Raw genomic sequence first — 21,431 nt, forward strand, 5'->3', positions numbered from 1 at the left:
ACTGCGGTCGACTACGTGGGAGTCCAGCGACATAGCCATTACACTAACTGCTGGTTCCCAAGCATTTTATTTAAATATCATCAGAAAGCAATTTCCTGGATACGAAATGTCCCTCCCTCATATAACATGACTGAATTGTGTGTGATACCCACGAGATTTTTACGGTGCTGTCTTTCTGCTTCCCTTCCTGTTCTTTGTTTTATTCTCTGTAGCGCTCACGTAGCACAACTATAAGAGCTGTGTCTTTATATCCTCAGCAACTATCATCATTCCTGGCACATAGAAGGCACTATCTAGTGTCTTAGTAGGAAATTAGATAAGAAATAAGGAATGGTAAATAAACCATTAGAATTTTTATTGGAAAAACTCAGAGATCATATTTTGTAATTAGAGAGTTGTACTACCAGAAATAACTGAGATACTTTAGGTAAAAATTAATTTTTAAAATATTTTAAAGTCTACTTTATCAGTCTAAATTGTATCTGCTTTTTTATCTTTCATTGCCAGAGGACTGGTACACTCAAGAGAGAGAGATAAAGAGAAAGAAAATAATGCTCTCCCCCTATGGAGCGTGCTAATGTTGCAATCCCTTTTCCTCTATTTTGCCATCCTGTTGGGATCTAGGACACACATACACATCCAGAGTGTTTTTCAAGTTTCTAGGGCTGGGATTAGAGCTGTGATTAGACAGGGGATCCTGCTCCCTTAACCACTAGGCAACAGGACTGGCCCTGAATTCTTCATATGTAGTCTAATAAGCATAATGTGGACAGGAAAGCATGTGGGAAAAATATAGTGGGATGTGTGATAATGAATAGAAAAAATGTAAAATATCAACAAAAGTGCTAGTTAGGGCACATGTCTTATAAAGAATAGGGCATAGATTTTATTAAAGAAATTATTAATGGCAATTATAAGATATATTTGTTCAAAGAATAGTTTCCAAATATTGTGCTTAAATAATTTCATGCACATACAAATCTATGGGAAAAAAAGAATGATTTCTATACATCCAGAGAAACATATTAATAGGATTTAAGTGACCTAATAATAATAGTAATAAGAATAAGACTCAGGAGCCTGAAAAGTGGCATGGTGGTTAAGGCAGTGGATCCTACATGGCAGACTGTGCGGTTTGAGTCCCCAACCCAGTGGCTTTAGAAAAATGCTGGGCACATGTGTGTGCATGCCCAAAAATAGGAGAGGAGAATGGAGTAGGGATTGCAGCATGGCAATCCCCTGGGGACAGGGGTGATTTCTCACTTTCACTCTCTCTCTCTCCAGCAAGCGCATGCACCCTATAGCAAAACTAGGTTAAGTATTTGAAACAAAATAGCTCATTTAATTTTCTCAATGAGTATATAAAGGAGGCATTATTTTCATGTCTATCTTACCAATTGGAAATATATAAGTAAAACAACTGGCTCAAAGTCATACAACATATAAGTGCTAGAGTGAGGAATTTAAGTCCAAGTAGTTTTACAACACAATTTGTGAACTTTACCACTAGGCTTCTTATGTGACCTTATACTGACATATAATTAATTGATAAAGACTGAGAAGACCAACTGACTTCCAAAGTCTTGCATTTCCCATTCAGCCTGGTGCAGAGCCACTGGTAGTTGGTGGTTAGAGTATCCAGTTCCTTTTTTAAGGCCTCTTGTGCTACAGGTGGAGCTTGAGCAATTACACTATTTACAGACTCAGTAAGGAGTTTCACTTTCGTTTCTTTCTGCTGGGCCTCTTCTTTAGCTCTCTGAAAAACAAAGAATGGTCTGTTAGTAGCAAAGCAATGGACGATTTACTTCCAAAATGCATTCCTAGTTGCCACATAATTTCTTCTTCACTTATTGGGAGGAGACAAATAAAAATCTAATGTTCTCTCTAGTCATTTCCATAAATTTAGGTTTAAATTGGAAAATTGAAGAAAAATTAAAATCAGAATATAATAGATGTTTTATAAGAATAGCTTGAAAAGTAGTCTGTATGTAGGTTGGTATTTATAGCCAAATATGTATGTATCTATATAATTAAAGTTGTTCAAAACAGTTAAGAATCAAATATTTCAGTACTAATTAGGTTTAAAACTGGTTAGTACTCTAAATTTGAAATCATTCATAAATTATACAGAGGGACAAATGACATTGAAATCAGTAAAAATATTATTTAAATCAGATACTTAACATAGAAATGTCTTCTTAATATTACATTTGAGACCATATTTTGATGAAAGAAAGTTGTATTCAATAATTGGAAACACATGATTAAAAGAGAAAGCAAAAAGCAGTCATTGATATCAAGAGCTGGCCTAATACAACTAGGCCCTGGTCTTCTCCTGTGGAAGAAAAACTGTTGCACAGAAATTCAACACTGAACAAAGCCACTCTGTTACTATGGTAGATCAAGGCCACCACTAGACCACTCCATAATCATGTCTGATACTTACAAAAACATAAACCCGGCCCAAACCACAAAACATCAAACACACACCTATCCCAGTTAATACGTGACTGCTATTTGTCAACTACAATTTCAGCCTCACTCCACTGTTCTCTCCTTTCAGAAAAGATGAGATATCCAATCACAGAGTTGCTTTTACTCAGTGATCACAAGAAATCCAAAGCAAAGCCCTAAACCCTCCCTCCAAGCACCTAACAAAGTCACAAATCCTGTAATGGTCTTTTCCTTACAGATCTCACTGTTTCCCTTGGGGTGCATTTTCCCTCATTGCAAAACATAAACCCAACTTGTTCAACTACAGGAGAGCTACTAGTGGTCTGAGGCTACAGGACATTATATATGTATTATATCCCTTAATTCCTTATGTTTATGTGTATTTTGAAAACATACGCACGCACACACACACGCACACACAATTTATTTTTAGTTTGGGGTTCCTCCAGAGGCCAGCCGTGGGATGACCTTTCAAGCATAAGTTATATGCAAGCGTGATGTGACTGAAATCTTGGCAGCTGGATGGGGATGAAGATCAGAAAGGGAAGAGAGATTATAAGGGTATATTTATTAAGCTCAGCAACCATAGTTGGTGATTAGAGTTTAATCTTGTTGGAAACCTCTGGGCAACATGTCTCAGTGTTATCCCATTCAGGAGTGAAGAAAGTAGGGTATTATTTATATATTATTTCCCATTATTGATTAAAGGCTGCTGAGGGAATGTCAATTTCCTAGTACTTGCAGCTTGCCAAACACATGAGAAAGTGGGACTTAGTGGCCACGGAAGCCTTTAGGTAAAGAAATACAGTTTCTGGAGGATAGAAGTTGGGATGGCGTATAACCTAGTGGTTAGAGTAGGTGGTATAGGTAGGGCACAGACAAGTTTAGGTCTGCAATGCCTTTATAATTTTCAATATAATCACCTTAACTTCTTGGGATCAAGCCACTCCATGCCTTAAAAGCATGCAGTATGATGGCAAATGCATGTCACTTGAACTGTATAATGTTTGCCTTCACTCATTTTAACTTAATTGATTAAAATTTTAGTTAAATATGTTTAATTTATCTGGCTTTTTTTGGCATCAATGACCATGAGACTTGTTTCCACAAAAATTGTATCTTGACTGAAGTAACCGTAACAATATCGATGACTGAGAACCATTAATCACTTAATGTGTGTTACTGTGTGCTGTGACAACGATGTCATATGTGGTACCTCATAGGATATTTAACAAACACTTGTGATATTTTTCCAAACAAATGTATTTTGTTATACAGATATTGGACATCAGAAAACTAAAGCTCAGAGAGTTTAAGGAAATCATCCTGGGAGTTAAATCTTTTCTTTCTCATAGATCTGATTGAGTGGTCCCAGATACTCTGTAAAATGAGGAAGGTGGCGCAGCAGGTGGCGTGGTGGTTAAAGCACTGGACCCCCACATGGCTGACCACAGTTTGAGTCCTGGACCTGGAGGGTTGCTTTCCTACTTTTCCTTTCTCTCTCTCTCTCTGGTCAAATTAATCAAAGAATAATGATGATAATAAACAAAATAAAATAATTCTTTTAAAAAAAGATGAGGAAGGAATACGTTGCAGTGGATCTAATTAAGGATATTAGTTTATATAAGTTACCCATGTAACTCTACACATGCAGAGCAAAGAAGATTTCTTTCCCTGATTTTTCAAGGCTTATGTATATTCTTTAAAACAACAACAAGGAATGGGCTTAGATGCTTTGAAAGATTGAGAGACAAGAGCAAAATCGATTAGTACAGGTAGATAAGAGGAAAGCAGATTATGATAATTTTTTCCTACTGTAACAAAATATATAAATCTAAATAGGTAGTAGCATAGTTCAGATATAATCCTCATTTAAAACGGTGGCTCTTTGCCCCCTTTCTTTCCAAAAATCCAACCGTGATAAATGCTCAGACATTGTTTCTTGTCAACATTTTGAACCAGTGGTTTGCAAAGTATAATTCCTTGGATTCACTCTGGATCTCGTTCCTTGGCATCACCTAGAATCTTGTTAGAAATGAGAAATATGGCCTATTCAGTGGTGCAGGGTAATGAGCTGCTCAAACTATGCCAGATTCATGTGGAAGATTATGAGTTCAGTTCGCCAGTGGACCTATAGATGCTGGGTATGGGTGTCCACATGTTAGGTTCATGTGCCCATGACCCTGCCTGGGAAGGCTTAGAGAGGCATCACAGTGTGAGGTCCTATTGAGGGTGCTTGTCTTTCTCTCTCCCTTCCCACCCCCACATGGCTGACCACAGTTTGAGTCCTGGACCTGGAGGGTTGCTTTCCTACTTTTCCTTTCTCTCTCTCTCTCTGGTCAAATTAATCAAAGAATAATGATGATAATAAACAAAATAAAATAATTCTTTTAAAAAAAGATGAGGAAGGAATACGTTGCAGTGGATCTAATTAAGGATATTAGTTTATATAAGTTACCCATGTAACTCTACACATGCAGAGCAAAGAAGATTTCTTTCCCTGATTTTTCAAGGCTTATGTATATTCTTTAAAACAACAACAAGGAATGGGCTTAGATGCTTTGAAAGATTGAGAGACAAGAGCAAAATCGATTAGTACAGGTAGATAAGAGGAAAGCAGATTATGATAATTTTTTCCTACTGTAACAAAATATATAAATCTAAATAGGTAGTAGCATAGTTCAGATATAATCCTCATTTAAAACGGTGGCTCTTTGCCCCCTTTCTTTCCAAAAATCCAACCGTGATAAATGCTCAGACATTGTTTCTTGTCAACATTTTGAACCAGTGGTTTGCAAAGTATAATTCCTTGGATTCACTCTGGATCTCGTTCCTTGGCATCACCTAGAATCTTGTTAGAAATGAGAAATATGGCCTATTCAGTGGTGCAGGGTAATGAGCTGCTCAAACTATGCCAGATTCATGTGGAAGATTATGAGTTCAGTTCGCCAGTGGACCTATAGATGCTGGGTATGGGTGTCCACATGTTAGGTTCATGTGCCCATGACCCTGCCTGGGAAGGCTTAGAGAGGCATCACAGTGTGAGGTCCTATTGAGGGTGCTTGTCTTTCTCTCTCCCTTCCCCTATCCCTCTCTTTTTTCCCTCTTTCTGCCATTTTCTCTCACTCTCACTTTTCATTTTAAAAATGAAAAATCTCAGGCCCACCAGAAACTCACTGAATTAGAAATCCTGAAGGGTCAGGTCCAACAGTCTTTGTTTTTCAAGCCTTCCAGGTGATTCTGATGTCCATTCAAATCCAAGAATCACTTGTCTAGTGATTGTACAACTATATTTGTGTATTTACTATTCTTGTTGTATATGTAAGTTTTGCTATGCACCAGGACTACAGTTACAATAGTGTAAAATATAGAAATAGAAAAACAGTTAAAAATGAAGTTCCAGGAATCTTCTAGAGGGTTTTGAAAAAAAAAAAGAAAGAAAGAAAGAAAGAAAATCATCAGCATATAGTCATTGCTGATCTCTGAGACTTTTTTTTTTTTTTAGGTTTTCTCTGTAGGGCGCGTGCGCTCACCCAACAGACAGAGAGAGACAGAGAGACAGAAAGCGAGAAATCACCCCCCAGGGGGGATGGTCACGCCGCAATCCCTTCTCCTCCATTCTCCTCTCGGGATCTTGGGCACGCACGCACACGTGCCCAGCGAGAGTTTTAAGCCACCGGGTCCAGGACGCGAACCGCAGTCTACTATGTGGGAGTCCAGTGACATAGCCATTACGCTAACTGCTGGTTCCCAGATCTCCGAGACTTTTGAAATCAGGTCTTGTATCAAACATGCCCCTTCGTTTCTTTTAGGTCAACAGAAAAGTTTTATTTAAAGGGGGAAAAATCCTTTTGAGCTACTCTTTCTCTGTTCTCTCAGGCCCACTCCTTCATTTTTAAACGTGCTTTCCCTTTGGCTATTGGCATGGCTCATTCGATTCTTTGTTCAAAACATCACGAACCTGGGTATCACTGCAGAAGCCATCCCACAACATATACTGTGGTGAGCCAGCCAGGAGTCTGCCTCTTTAGGTTATTCCAGTCCCATAGTGAAGACTCATCTGCCCCTGCTGGAAAACTTGAAGAAACTATACAGGGACTACTTACTCTGTTATCCTTTTTTTTTTTTGAAGCATGGTAGTTATGAAAATAGAGAAAAAAAAACAAAAACCACTAAGCTGTAACACTGCAAATGACCATATAACTGGGCTATCGTCCCTTGGAACCTCCACTGAATCCTGCTTCAAGTTTCCAGCACAAACAACATCTCACAGTGACATACCTCAAGACTATCTCAATGAGCTGTCCCTGACCCTGCTCTCTCACCTAGATCAGAGAGGGTGAGAGTTCCACAATACCCGATAAGTAGGGCCAACCCCCCTTCCAGCATGAAACGGTTACAAAAAACAGACCATCCACCTTCATCTTCCCAAAAATATTTAAGTGGATCATGCCTCTCAGGGGGAAAATAAGATGGGAAAACTAGCAAATGGAAGCAAGTAAGCGGAGTATGTGTCTATGTGGCTAGTTAGAAAAATTGGTCAGGGCAGAAGAGTCTCTGGTCAAGGAAATGTACACAGTATATTGTGGGGGATCTATAGCAAATTAAGCCACATGTGATAAAGCCAATGAGATGAGAACAATCAGTGGGATCAGCTGATGATCCACCACCATGACCTAGATTAGAAAACTACAAACCTTGGGATCAGCAGGTGGCATGGTGGTTAAGGGTGCTGGACTCCCACATGGTCAACCACAGTTCAAATCCTGGACATGGTGGCTTCTTTTTTCACTTTCCCTCTTTATCTCTTGGTCTCCCTCTGGTCAAATTGGAAAATAGTAATAAATAAAGTTAAAATAAAAATAGTTCTTTAAAAAAATTACAAACTTCACAGAATGTAACTATCGGGACCTTTTGAGCCACTGTTTCTCTGTCCACTTAGGCCCGCTTCTACCTCTCGAGAGTATACTTTTGTTTTTACTTAATAAACTACCTTTTCCTCTTTCAAAGAAAAAAGAAATACAATAAAATACAGGGGAAAAAAATAAGTTATCCAAACAGCACTTTGATTTTAAAGTAAAATAGAGGAGAGAAAAGAAACAGAAGGAGGTCTCTACTTTTTCTCTTAGTAAACCAAGGAGAGATATCGAAATAGGTCTGTTAGTATCTTCTGAAAATAAAGATAATTTCCTCTCAAAATGAGCACAGGTGGAAATCAGGGAATGGTAATATCACTCCTCTCTATGTAGCAAAATTGACCTAAAGAGATTGCCTTGACTGACAGGCAGAAAATTTAAGACATGGGATCTTCCTGCCAACTCCCTGGGCTGCTATTGCCTGATGCAAACTGAGCTTTTAAATGCCATTCCAGACTGCACTGATTCTGTACTATACCATTTTTTTTAGAGAGGTTTTTGCTATAAGGCGTGTGTGCTCACCAGAGAGACAGACAGAAAGCGAGAAATACCCCCCCCCCACAGTGGGGATGGCCACACCCCAAACCCTTCTCCAATCTCTTCTTGGGATCTTGGGCACGCACACACCTGCACCTGGTGTGAGTTTAAGCCACTGAGTCTGGGACTTGAACCGCGAAGATCAATTATTTAAACATGGTGCTCAAGGTGGGCAAACTGATTGGACCTCTCACTTTAGGGACTGTTTTCAAAATGAACAAAATTTGAAAATATCTACTCTGGAGCACTGGAAAATAAAAGGGATGTGATTGGGTGGTTGGATGTGTAGGCCAACTGCAAGGCAAGAGGGAAGAGGAAAAAAGGGATTGAACCAGACAAAGGAACTCAGGGAGAAACAGAGTGCCTGATCACAAGCTGACTGCCAATTTTTTACGTAGGGATTCATTTAGAAGAGGTGGTGAGAACAGAGCATAAAGGAATGAAATACGAGGAGAAAGGTGTTCCATGGGTGGTTCACAGTAAATAGAGCAGAATTTGAAACAACAACAACAACAACAACAACAAAACAGAAGAAACTGAACAGCGTAGAATGGGGTCAGGATCTTCAAATAGTTCATGAAAAAATGTGTATTATGAAAAAATTGTATGAATTTCAATTTTTTCTTATTCCAAAATAAATTCATACCTTAATTGTTCCACAGACTTTTTGACATCTCTTTGTATTCTATACTTGTAGAGAAGAATAGAATGGAATAAAAGAGAGTAGAATGAGAAGAGTATGATGAGATGGGATAGGATGGAGTAGGATGGGATGGGAATGGGATAAAATATCTTCAATCCTTTTGGCTCTATCAAAAATAAAGCCTATGACTATGGCTAAATTATTTGACCTATTTAGAGATTTCAGTTTTCTGATCAGCAGAGAGAGAGGTGTTACAATATTATTAAACTTCCAAAATACCTTCTAGCGCTTACATTCTGATATAATTTTCCTCATGGTGACCTCCCCACAGCCAAATTTAAAATCATCTCAGTCCTTTGCTGGAGGTCGTCTAATGGCTTCCCTATTTCAATAACTTACAAAATCTCTGTATTAATAAATACAGGAGGAAATTAGGTTATCAAAACAGCACTGTTATTTTCAAGTAAAACACAGGAAAAAAAAAACAGAAAAGTTTCCATTTTTCTCTCTGAGTAAATCCTGGAGAGATAGCAAAGTTGGTCTGTTAGTAATTCCCAGACCCTCAAACTCATCTAAACTCATTTATCCCTTGTTTTATTCCCTCCAGCCAGGCAGGTCTCTCTTTTGCCAATTACTCTTTGGGTCTTTGTAGGAGCTATTTCATCTAATTGAAATGTGCTTCCATGAGATTTTTTACATTGCATTTTCTTTTGTTTTCAAGTTTCTTTCTTTCTTTCTTGATAGAGAGAGAGAGAAGAGAGAGAAAAAGAAAGAGGGTCGCATTCCATAACCCTTCCCTAAGCCTTCCCAACCAGCCAGCATCATGGGCATACACATGCATATCCAGCATGTGCAAGTCGACTCATGAACAGAACTCCAATTTTCCATGCGGCTGCACCACTGGACCTGGTATTTTCTCATGATTCAGATCTCTCAGATTAAATAGAATTCCTTACAAATGTCATATAAATCAAACCTTTCTCAAAGAGCATCCTAATATCTCCAGCAACAGCCTAAACACTAATCGTTCTCTATTTCACAATCCTGGTTTATTTTTTAGGTAAATGATCATCATCTCAGATGATTTCATTCATTTTTTCCACTCATTGTCTCCTCCCTCTCCCAACACCACTAGAATATACATTCCAAAAAAAGCAGGTAGTAGTCTTGCTCAGCTCTATGTTCAGTATCTAGAAGGATGTTTTGGTATTAAGTATCACTCAATAAGTATTTGTTGATGAATGAAAGAATCATACATGGTGTTGCTCGGTTAGAATGATTTTGTAGATTTTTTTTTCTTTTTAAAAAATTTTCATTGCTAGAGGGCAAAAGAACTTGCCAGAGAGACAAACAGAGACAGAGAGAGGGAAGGAGGGAGACAAGAAGAGGCAAGCACTCTCCCCAATGGGGTGTGGTCACATTGCAATCCCTTCCCTCCAATTCTCCATAGGATCAGGATGTGGGGCATGCCCATACATGCACCCAGTACATTTTTTAAGCCACTAGGGTTTGGATTAGAAACCATGTGGGATTCAGCTTTTTATACACAGTGATTAACCTGCTATACTATGGAGCTGTCCTGATTTTGGAACCTTTAATAATCTAGACACTATTAGTTTACTCCAATTACATCTCCCGTATTGGTTTTAATTTTACTTTCTACATTTGTCTAAAGCCATGTAATAGATTCGATGTTTAAACATGAGTTTTTATGTGAGTACTTTGCTATTTGCCATAATAAATATTTCTATGTGACCATATAAGCAATATAATAAAGTACACTAAGGATAATAATTAGACTAATATATGAAGGGGGAAAAATGGCCTGTGTAGGTAGAATTTCCTATACAGGACTTCTTGTTGTATCATCTTAAGAGACTTTAAAGTGTGTGATCAAGGTCTGTATATTATCCCCAACTTTATTAAAAGATGTTTCCTAATTGGTTGTAACACTTTAAAATGAATAGTTTCAAAATAAATTGTTAATTCAACTGTATAAGATGAACATGATTTTCTTCACTTGCATTTTTGTAATTGAGCAAGTTCCTAAAAATAAATTGTTTATTAAAGAAAAAAATAATTAGAATAATAACTACAGAGTTTGAAGCATTGATGTTGTGTCAAACATTGTGTTAATACTTTAATGTTTCATTCTTCTAACACTTCTGAAAATCAGGCATTTTGATCAACAGTTCACAAATGAGGGACATTCATGTAACTCACCCACGGTCACGTAAATTGCCAAGGGTCAAACCAGGTTATAAACACAAGTGTCTGGCTCTACAGCAATTTTGGTTTGTCAAAAGGCCTCAAAGCAAACAGATATCAATATTTCCCACAGGTCAGTGTGGTTAGATTAGGCATTACGACCAGTACACATAAATATCAGTGATCTTTGCTACAAACCATTGAGTGCCTACTCTGAGCTAAGCGATTACTTACATCTCAGTTTCAATCATCAGTTCACACATTCAAGTTAGGAACTGAGATCATATAAACATGCTAAAATAGAGGACAATGCTGACTAGTGACTTACTTACGGCAAGTACTGAAATGCTACTGTATAGTGTCAAGTCCAGACCTCACTTCTACGTCCATGATATCCATGTCTTTTGTCCAAAATCAATGTTATGCTTTGTGTATTCCATTGTTGAAGAGAAGTACCTATAAGTTCAGTCCTTTTCCTTTTTTTTTTTGAGAGGTTTTTGCTATAAGAGTGCGTGCACTCGCCAGAAAGAGAGAGACAGAGATAGACAGCTAGAAATCACCACCCCCCAAGGGGGATGGCCACGCCACAGTCCCTTCTCCTCCATTTTCCTCTCGGGATCTTGGGCACGCATGCACACACGCCCGGCATGAGCTTAAGCCACTGGGTCCAGGACTCAAACTGCGATCAACTACATGGGAGCCCAGCGACATAGCCATTACGCCATCTGCGGGTCCCCAGTCTTTTTCCTTTTTTCCCATTGTAAAGGCTACCAGTTAAAATATTTAATACTTCCAAATTCTAAGAAACCTTTTTTAACTCCAAGAGTAACACAAACCATTGACTACATGTTAAATTGTCTTTTCAAGAATACTTGATCACAGATTCACCTTGGATTTACGTGAGCTAGAAAGAGTTAATGTGGTCAACTGCTTCCGCTCTCTGAATATTACATGATTTCAAGGGAATGATGCTTCAAACTGTGATTATCAATATTTATATTTTGATCACGGTGTATTAAAATTAGTAAACAGTTTAGCAGTTTTAAATAATGCATGTAAAACTGGAAGCTACATCGATTAAAAATTAACCTCTACCGTTAAGCCGAAAAGAGAATGGATTAAGCAGAATCATAATTTCAAGCAATTTTGCATTTCTTTCCTTTTTTCATTCTTTGCTTTATCTTTATTTAAATTTACTTCTTGAGAGAGAAATATATATACAGAGAGAAAGAGACAGAAACAGGGACCCCTCACAGAGTCTTGCCTTATCAAGAAACCAGTCCCTCCCATCCCCTATCCTCAATGCCTTCTACCCAGCCAGGATCATGGCAGTGGGCTGGCCAGCATGTTCAGATACACTTTGGATGTGAAAGCTCAGCCTTCCCATATGGTCCACAATTGTGCAGTGGTACCTTATCCCTTGCAATATCTACGGTATTGTATTTGGTTTATTTTACCTTCATCTCTTCAACTGCGGTCTGTAATTCATCTGGTGTTTTGTATTCAAAATCTCTCTCTAGATATTCTTCTTCAGCTTGTGTCATCCACTCATGCATCTCTGACAGATCTTTTTGAAGGCTTATGGTTTTATCCAAACCTCCCTTTAAGGCTTCCTTTCTGTCATAGACCTTTCATAAAACAAACAAGCAAAGAATGACAGAACGTTAGCATTCCATTATTGGGGAACAGTCTGTAAATAGCAGGAATCTTACATAGTAAAGATAAAGCAAGAAGTAAAGGGCTTACATGCATAACAACAACAAAAAAATTGAATATACTTATTTACATATAAGTGTGAAAATCATTTATTGCCATTTACTTTGCATACATAAAAATGAACAAGTTGCCCTAGAACAATAATTTAGTTCTAATGTGTAACAACATTTTTCTGTGAATAGAGAAAAACCCAACTTTTATGATACGTTTGAATAGGAAAAGTAATTTGATTGGCATTCACAGAGGTAGTAATTCTTTGTGCTCTTTGATACAGTTTTATAGTTTCAAATATCCTAGGAACTTAATAATCACTGATCTATAGAAAACTCTCATAAATCAAAAAGACAAGTGAAATATACATTAAAAGATAACTAGCAGGAAGAAGATAATATATGGAGACACGTACAAATGTTCCAATATCACTTATAGTTAATGATTGCAAATTAAAATGAATTAATGCTTTCTCCCACATAAGAGAGGGAGAAAAAAAAGAAGCAGAGATGCCTAGTTTGGGCAGGGATGTGAGGAAATAAAATTTTCATATGCGTTGAGGGTATATGACATAGTAAAACCTTTTAGATAGTAAGTTGGTAAGATGTATTTTAAAATGCTTATGCTCATGAGTCTCACTCTACGTTTGCACTTTGAAAGTGAATAATACCAACCAAAGCATACAAAGTTACACCTACAGTGCTAAATTCATCTTTTAAGACAGCAACAAATTAGAAACAAACCCAAATATGCTTTCATGGAGGATTGTATAAATTGATATATACATACCATAGGATGCCATGTATTATCAATACATCTGGACTGAAATGAAAAGTTGCTCAATATATAATTTTCCATTTAAAGAGCAAGTCATGAAACACTGTATGTGGTTACAGGTTATATCTGCCTGTTAAAGCCTCATACATTTCTGAAATATTAAGGCATTTTACAATGCAATTTTTTATTCAGTAACCAGAAAAATAGCAAAATTTAAAACATTTCAAAGAAAATCATGCATGCTAATATATGTATTAGCACAATGATCATAAATAGTGCTTTACTTTAAAAAATTCTTTAGAGGTTTTTATCTTCGGATGTGTGTACTTGCCAGAGAAAGAAAGACAGAGGCAGGGAGAGGGGAAGTGAGAAACCACCTCCCAGGGAGAATGGCCACACTGCAATCCCTTCTCCATTCTCCTCCTGAGATCTTGGGCACACACGCACACAGGTCTGGTGCGATTTTCAAGTCACCAGGTCTAGGACTTGAACAGCTGTCTGCCATGTGGAATTCCGGTGACATAATTGTTATACCATTTGCTGCTCTGAGGGACCAGCAGTTAGCGTAATGGCTAGGTCTCTGGACTCCCATGTAGTCGACCGCGGTTCGAGTCCCGGACCCAGTGGCTTAAACTCATGCTGGGCGTGTGTGCATGTGTGCCCAAGATCCTGAGAGGAGAATGGAGGAGAAGGGATTGTGGTGTGGCCATCCCCCTTGGGGGCTGATTTCTTGCTTTCTGTCTCTCTGGCGAGCACACACATGCCCTATAGCAAAAACCTCTTAAAAAAAAAAAGTAACTCTATTGAAACAATGTTGTTATTCTCTCACTGATTAAACAGAGACCAATATTTTAAGCAACAGAGTTGTACTGACAAAGTCTGAATATATACTGCATGGTTTTAGTAAAATTTTCATGGTATTTGATGCATAGTTAAAATATGTAACATCACCATCACAATGATTTTACCAATAATTTATAATTATACTGAACCTACTGTATAATAGTTAACACCATTTTAAGTTCATTACTTCTCCATGTGAATATGGTACCTGATCCACTGAAATGTAAATGGATGCTTCACTCTGATACATCTAGAACAATGTATCTGACAATTTTAATAGTAAAGGTATAAATATTACTTTGCATAGTCAATGAGTCTATAATAAGGCTAAATAAGCATACTGTTAAATTTCTGTTCAGATACTCTGCTCCGTTATAATCTCTTGAGGCAGTTTATGAAGTTATCAAAATGTTAGAAGGACTGGGACCAGCAGTTAGTGTAATGGCTATGTCGCTGAACTCCCATGTAGCTGACCACAGTTCGAGTACTGGACCTAGTGGCTTAAACTCACTCTGGGCACATGTGCATGCGTGCCCAAGATCCTGAGAGGAGAATGGAGGAGAAGAGATTGCGGCATGGCCACCCCCCTCCCGGGGTGTGATTTCTCGCTTTCTGTCTCTCTATCTCTCTCTGCCTTTCTGGCGAGTGCACGTACCCTATAGCAAAAACCTCTAAAAAAAAAGAAAAAAAGTGTTAGAAGGACTAACAGGACATATTCAAACCTTGCCATATATATATGCTATAAAGCTAAAGCAGAGGAAAGGGACTGGGTATGATTTGTTTGTAAGGAAAGAAAGCTAGGCGTTCATTCTCAGGTAGAGGAATAAACGTATTAAAAAGAACACCGGCTTCAGAATCAAGATACCTGGACTCCATTTCTGGCAAGCTAAGTGAGCCCACGACATACTTAGTTTCTCTTTTTCTCAACTTTATAACTAATTTAACAGTTGGACCAGATGATTCTCAAGGTTTTCTGTTTGTTAATCAGATTCAAAATTCTACAGCTCAGGGCCAGTAGAAGTCATATTTGGTTACATCGCTGGACTCCCACAGTCAAATGCATTTCAATTCCTGGACCCAGCAGCTTAAAACTCATGCGGGGCAGGGAATCAGCAGTTAGCGTAATGGCTATGTCACTGGATTCCCACATAGTCGACCGCGGTTCGCATCCCAGACCCGGTGGCTTAGCACTCATGCCAGACGTGTGTGCATGCATGCCCAAGATCCCGAGAGAAGAATGGAGTAGAAGAGATTGTGGCATGGCCATCTCCCCTGGGAGGTGATTTCTCGCTTTCTGTCTCTCTGTCTGGCGAGCGCACGCACCCTATAGCAAAAACCTCTGAAAACAAAAACAAGCAAACAAACAAACAAAAAACCTCATGCGGGGCATGTATGCATGCATGCCCAAAAATCCCAAGAGGAGAATGGAGGAGAGGGGATTGCAGTGTGGCCATCCCCCCTGGGGAGTGATTTCTTGCTTTCTGTCTCTGTCTCTCTGGCAAGTGCATGTGCCCTATAGCAAAAATCTCTCTCTAAAAAAAACTCTACAGCTCTATGACTGGTTTATGTGTGTGTGTGTAGGGGGAAGGGGGGAGTATTTGTTTATTGGGAAGGTGCTTCAGATGTTTGAAGGATTTAAGCAAAAATGTTTTGGTCAGAATGAATATTGTTCTTTACCCTTACCATGTCAGTGATTTCAATATGCTTGCTGTAAACTGCCCAATGTATCCCTCAGGTTCAGCTGATGACACTGCCGTATAATTGTAGATACAGTATAGTTCTTTATATGCTCCTTTTTTTTTTTTTTGGAAAGGTTTTTGCTATAGGGCGTATGCACTCACCAGAAAGAGAGAGAGAAAGAGGGAGAGGAAGTGATCACCCCTCAGGGGGGATGGTCACGCCACAATCCCTTCTCCTCCATTCTCCTCTCGGGACCTTGGGCACGCACACACACACATTCCTGGCATGAGTTTAAGACACCGAGTCCGGGACGCGAACCACGGTCGGCTACATGGGAGTTCAGCGACATAGCCATTATGCTAACTGCTGGTCCCTTCATGTGTTCCTTTGCAAACGTTACAAATTTAACTTTTAGTACTATCTAGAAGCTGTACATTTAACTTGCAGTACTAACCCCATCCCCACTTTCTTTAATCTCTGATCTCTGAGCAAAAGCTATCTTTGGTCTTGTCCAAGGGCAGTGACTTCTGTTCAGAATTGATGCTCTGAAGTCAGTCCTCCCTTATATCTTCCTCTTTGTTTTTGTTTCTTTTACATCATTCTATAAATATGTTCATGGATTCTCACTCCCATGGTTGGAAAAAGTTAAACATCCATCTACCACAACTCAATAGTTAATATTTAGCAGCAGTCTAATCTTGGATTTTTGGTCTCAAAAATTCCAACTACAACCTGTCTTCTGTCCTGCCCACTCCACTAAAATCTTGCTTACTAAGATTATGAAGGATTTTGTAATTCTAGTAGTAATTATACACTTCCCAAATAATCTCTTAATTTACCTCTCTATAATTCAGAGTGTATGTCTTGTGTTTGTTTGTTTGTTTGTTGTAGGGCACGTGCATTCACCAGAGAGAGACAGAGATATGAAGAGAGGGAATGTAAGAAATCATCCTTCTGGGGGATGGCCACATCAAAATCCCTTCTCCTTCATTTTCCCCCTGGAATTTAGTCCATGCACATACATGTGCCTGGCATGATTTTCAAGCCGCCAGGTCTAGGACTCAAACCACAGCTGGCCACATGGAAGTCCACTGCTGTAACTACTATACCACCAGCTGGCCCCATATGTATAGTCAGTCTTTGAGTGTTAAAATTATATCTGGCTTCTTGAAAGCCTTCACTTTCTTGACATTGCAGTTTCCTGACCACTTTTTGCGTTAATTGTTGTTTTTTTTTTTTTTTCTGATTCCTTTGCTGGCTTCCTTTTACTTGTTGACATGTAAATATTAATGTTTTCCCGAGTTCTGACACTAGTTCTTTTCTCCTAACATCACGCTATTTATTTATTTATTTATTTTTGGAGAGGTTTTCGCTATAGGGCGTGTATGCTCGCCAGACAGACAGAGAGACAGAAAGCGAGAAATCATCCCCCCCAGGGGGAATGATCATGCCGCAATCCCTTCTCCTCCATTCTCCTCTTGGGCTCTTGGGCACGCACGCACACGCGCCCAGCGTGAGTTTTAAGTCACTGGGTCCGGGACGTGAACCGCGGCTGACTACGTGGGAGTCCAGCAACATTACGCTAACTGCTGGTTCCCACGCTATTTATTTTAAAAGTGTTTTCCTATCCAATTTCTTTCTCACATATGAAGTGATGTTGCAGATATCTTTTTCCTTTTGGCCAAACAGATATATATATATCTGAGTAGACAACAGGCACCATAACTCAACACACTTATGTTTTCTCTCTGATCTGTTTCTATGATTATGTTTCTGATTTACATTCATCATACTGATTGTTAAATATTTACCAGCACATTGATAGACTATGTATTAACCCCTCCCTGTACAAATTGTCCATAGGCCAATGAACACGCTTAGGTTTTATAGAGTACCTTGGAAAGTTATTAGAAGGTTTTAAGTAGAGAAGTGATAGAATCTGATATATTTTTCTCTAATTTTAATTTGCTATAGGGCACATGCACTCACCATGAGGGGAGGGAGAGGAAAAAAGAAAGAGGGAGGGAGAATGAGTCCTCATCAAAAATTAAAAAAAAGGAAGAATTTACCAAATTTGTTGGCCCAAGCAAGAAATATAACACCATGTTACAGAAACACAATATTGACACCTGAGTGAGAGAAGCTCAGTGTAGTCTGGCCAGGGAAGACAGACATTTCAATGACGTTTGAGCAACCCTGGCACTTTGGTCTAGTTTAACATATCACCTCGTTATGTTAATTAGTATAAAATGGAAACACACACACACACACAAACCTCAGCTGTGAAAAGAAAAAGCAAGACATTCTCAAACCATCTCTGTCTCTAGAAAGAACTTGAACACATGTTGGAAGAGGTTTGAACAGTAAACTAAACATGATGTCAGAACATTGTGTATTTCAAATTGCTTAATGTCTCAAAAAAGGTCTCTTATTATCCACTAATATTGTCTTTTTCTTTGCCAGTTTCATTTTCTATCTGGATGGTTGTTTTTTCTACCCACTTCCACTTGAGCCCCTTCTAGTTATTCTTTTATTTTTCATATAACAGGAATATATATATATATTCATATATATATATATGAATTTTTAAAAGAATTATTTAATTTATTCATCATTTTTGTTCTTAGTTTGCTAAAGGACATACATGCTTACCAGAGAAAGAAAAAGAGAGAGAGAGGTATAAAAAGCCACTAGGTCTGGGACTTGAACCATGGTTGGGCATAAGGGAGTCCAGTGCCTCAACCCCCATGCCACCTGTTAGCCTCTATATAACAAACTTTTGGACAACTACTTTAAGTGATCCTACTCCTATGCCTGAAAGTCTTTTTTTTTTTTTTTTTTTTTTTTTGAGAGATTTTTTTGCTATAGGGCGCGTGCACTTGCCAGACAGAGACATAGAGACAGAAAGCGAGAAATCACCCCCCCCAGGGGGGATGGTCACCCCACAATCCTTTCTCCTCCATTCTCCTCTCGGGATCTTGGGCACACACGCACACACGCCCGGTGTGAGTTTTAAGCCACCGGGTCCGGGATGCGAACCATAGTCGACTACGTGGGAGTCCAGCGACATAGCCATTATGCTAACTGCTGGTTCCCTATGCCTGAAAGTCTTTGATGGTTAGTTTCTCAATGCACTTGACATATAGACTAGATCCGCACTCTGTTCTGTAAGAGAATTCAGGGCTCTTCTTTTCCATCCATTTTGCTTGGCCTATGGCTGCTCCACTTCCAGTGGCTTCCTTTTAAGTTCCTTGAACATGCCCAGTCCTCTCTTGCCTCAGAAGTTTCTCCCAGTTCATTCTCTATTCCGAATTTTCCTAGCCCATGCATCAAACTGTCAGATTCTTCTCATTAATCATACATCAGCTTTAATTTCACCTTTTCAGAAAAGACTATACTGACCACTCAATACAAAGTAGTTTCACTGCTACTGTTATTCTCCATTTAGAGTGTTCTAATTACTAAATTCAGAGTATTTAGCAACAAATAAAATTAGGCATTGGCATGATATTATGTTAACTCAGTTACTTTCTATCTTTTCTTCTAAAGTATAATCTCCATGAAGATAAGTACCGATAAATACTATGTTATATTCCTCACTTATATCTGATACAAAATGTTTAATAATTATATATTGAGCTAAATACAATAAGTAATATAGAAAAATAATTAAATATCTCTTTAAGTAATTTATGTATTCATGCACCTCTGATTAATTTCTTTTCTTTTCTTTTCTTTTTTTTTTTTAGAGATTTTTGCTATAGGGCACATGTGCTTGCTGAAGAGATAAAGAGACAGAAAAGAAGTCACCCCCCAGGGGGGATGGCTATGCCATAATCTCTTCTCCTCAATTCTCCTCTTGGGATTTTGGGCACGCACACACACACACCCAGTGTGAGTTTCAAGCGGCCGAGTCCAGGATTCGAACCACTATCAACTCTGTGGAAGTCCATGACCATTATACCATCTGCTAGTCACTCTGATTAAGTTATTCAATAAATAAGTATATGATCATGTAAAGGTATGTGTATTATTATAAACTTTGTTCCTTTTCTCCCTTCCTCTCTCTCTTTAGAGTATGGTCGATTCATTTGTGACTATTTTAACAATGGCTACCCTTTTTACTTTAGAGATAGCTAAAATATTGCTGCTTTTCATTTGGGTAAATAATTTCTGGAATTTAAAATGATCTAACCAGTTTTTTAACCTCCAAAATCAGATCCTGAGATCTCAATGTATCATTATGTATATCAGAAAAATTGGACAATTTTGTCTAAATCGTTTTTGTTTTCCAGACCTTGACATCTAGTAACAAAGTTTTGTTTTGTTTTGTTTTTGTTTTCAGGTTTTGGTCATAGGGCATGTGTGCTCACCAGAGGGAGATAGAGAGGGCCATTGAGCGGGAAAGTGAGAAACACCCCCCCATGAAGGATGGCCATGCCACAGACCCTTTTTCTCCATCCTCCTTCTGGAGTTTCAGGCATGCTTGCACACATACTGGGCATGATTTTTCAAGCCATTAGGTCCAGGACTTAAACTGCAGCTGACCATGTGGAAGGAAGTCCAGCACCTCAATCACTATGCCACCTGATGGCCCCAACAAATAAAGTTTTATCATTAATCCAAGAGAGAACAACACACCCTCATTTTGTGGGCAGACATTTCTATAATGCATAGATTTACACTGTATTTCTGTTCTCTCTGGAACACTGAATTGGTAGCAATACACAAGCCTGGCTTCCCTGTTTTTACTGCATTGTGTTCCTCCTCTCGTAGAGTGCTTGATTTCTTTCATTTTAAACTTAGGGCATTTGTGACAAACTCAGACCTGAGGCAGGGTGAAATCCAAAGAGAAACAAAGAGACATAAAATATTCCACGATTAGAAAGCGAGATCAGAACATGCCCAGGATCTATAGAGTTTTTGTTATTCAGCAGGCCAATGTGCTTAAAATACTTCTCTTGAGTGACAGATTCATCGTAAGCAAGGACATTTGAAGAATAGAGATGTTTTAAAAATTACACTTCAATAAAATGTAAAAACCTTGAGGTTTCAGTGATATTGTTGACTTTCTAATTTTCTTTTCTGCTCTTGTTTTTTCCCCTTGCTCTAACTGAATCGGTGGTGTTCTTTCTCTTCACCCATTAAGGACAGGGAACGAATACCTTTAATACTGGCCTTTCAGGAACACGTCAATAGTATAATCTATTATTTAAGTAATAATTTTTCTGAACTACTCCTCTAGCACTGACTTATACCAGTGGAGAAGAATATAAGCCAGCTGACCCAGGGCTATCTCATCTGGAAGTTAATAGAACTGTTGAGCATTTGTCAATGATTGTATTAGCAGGGTGACTTGCTTTGACTTGTACTTTTCTAAATTGTTTTCTTTTTCAAATTTAGCTTTTGACTTTTGGCTTTATTTCTTTTCAACTTTGAAAGTTTACTTAGAAATATAACCAAAGATTGACTGCCTCTAACGCATATACATAGAAACCTCTCATTAACTTCCAAAAAGTATTGCTGGGAACCAGCAGTTAGCGTAATGGTTATGTCACTGGACTCCCACATAGTCGACCGTGGTTCGTGTCCCGGACCTGGTGGCTTAAAAAACTCACGCCGGGCGCATGTGTCTGTGCGTGCCCAAGATCCCGAGAGGAGAATGG

At 38.6% G+C, this 21,431-nt stretch overlaps 1 protein-coding gene across 1 annotated transcript in view; it reads right to left on the minus strand.

The window, feature by feature from the left end:
• Positions 1-21,431, minus strand: part of LOC114009667 (dystrophin-like) — a 142,170-nt gene that overhangs the window by 47,528 nt on the left and 73,211 nt on the right. Inside the window, exons 11-12 of the mRNA XM_027775717.1 lie at positions 12,216-12,386; positions 1,574-1,756 (exon numbers count right to left, since the gene is read on the minus strand). Of these exons, the coding sequence (XP_027631518.1) occupies positions 1,574-1,756; positions 12,216-12,386 (354 nt within the window). The remainder of the gene's footprint in view (positions 1-1,573; positions 1,757-12,215; positions 12,387-21,431) is intronic.

Source organism: Tupaia chinensis, unplaced genomic scaffold (genome assembly GCF_000334495.1).
Source record: "Tupaia chinensis unplaced genomic scaffold, TupChi_1.0 Scaffold000600_1, whole genome shotgun sequence".
Classification (NCBI taxonomy): domain Eukaryota; kingdom Metazoa; phylum Chordata; class Mammalia; order Scandentia; family Tupaiidae; genus Tupaia; species Tupaia belangeri.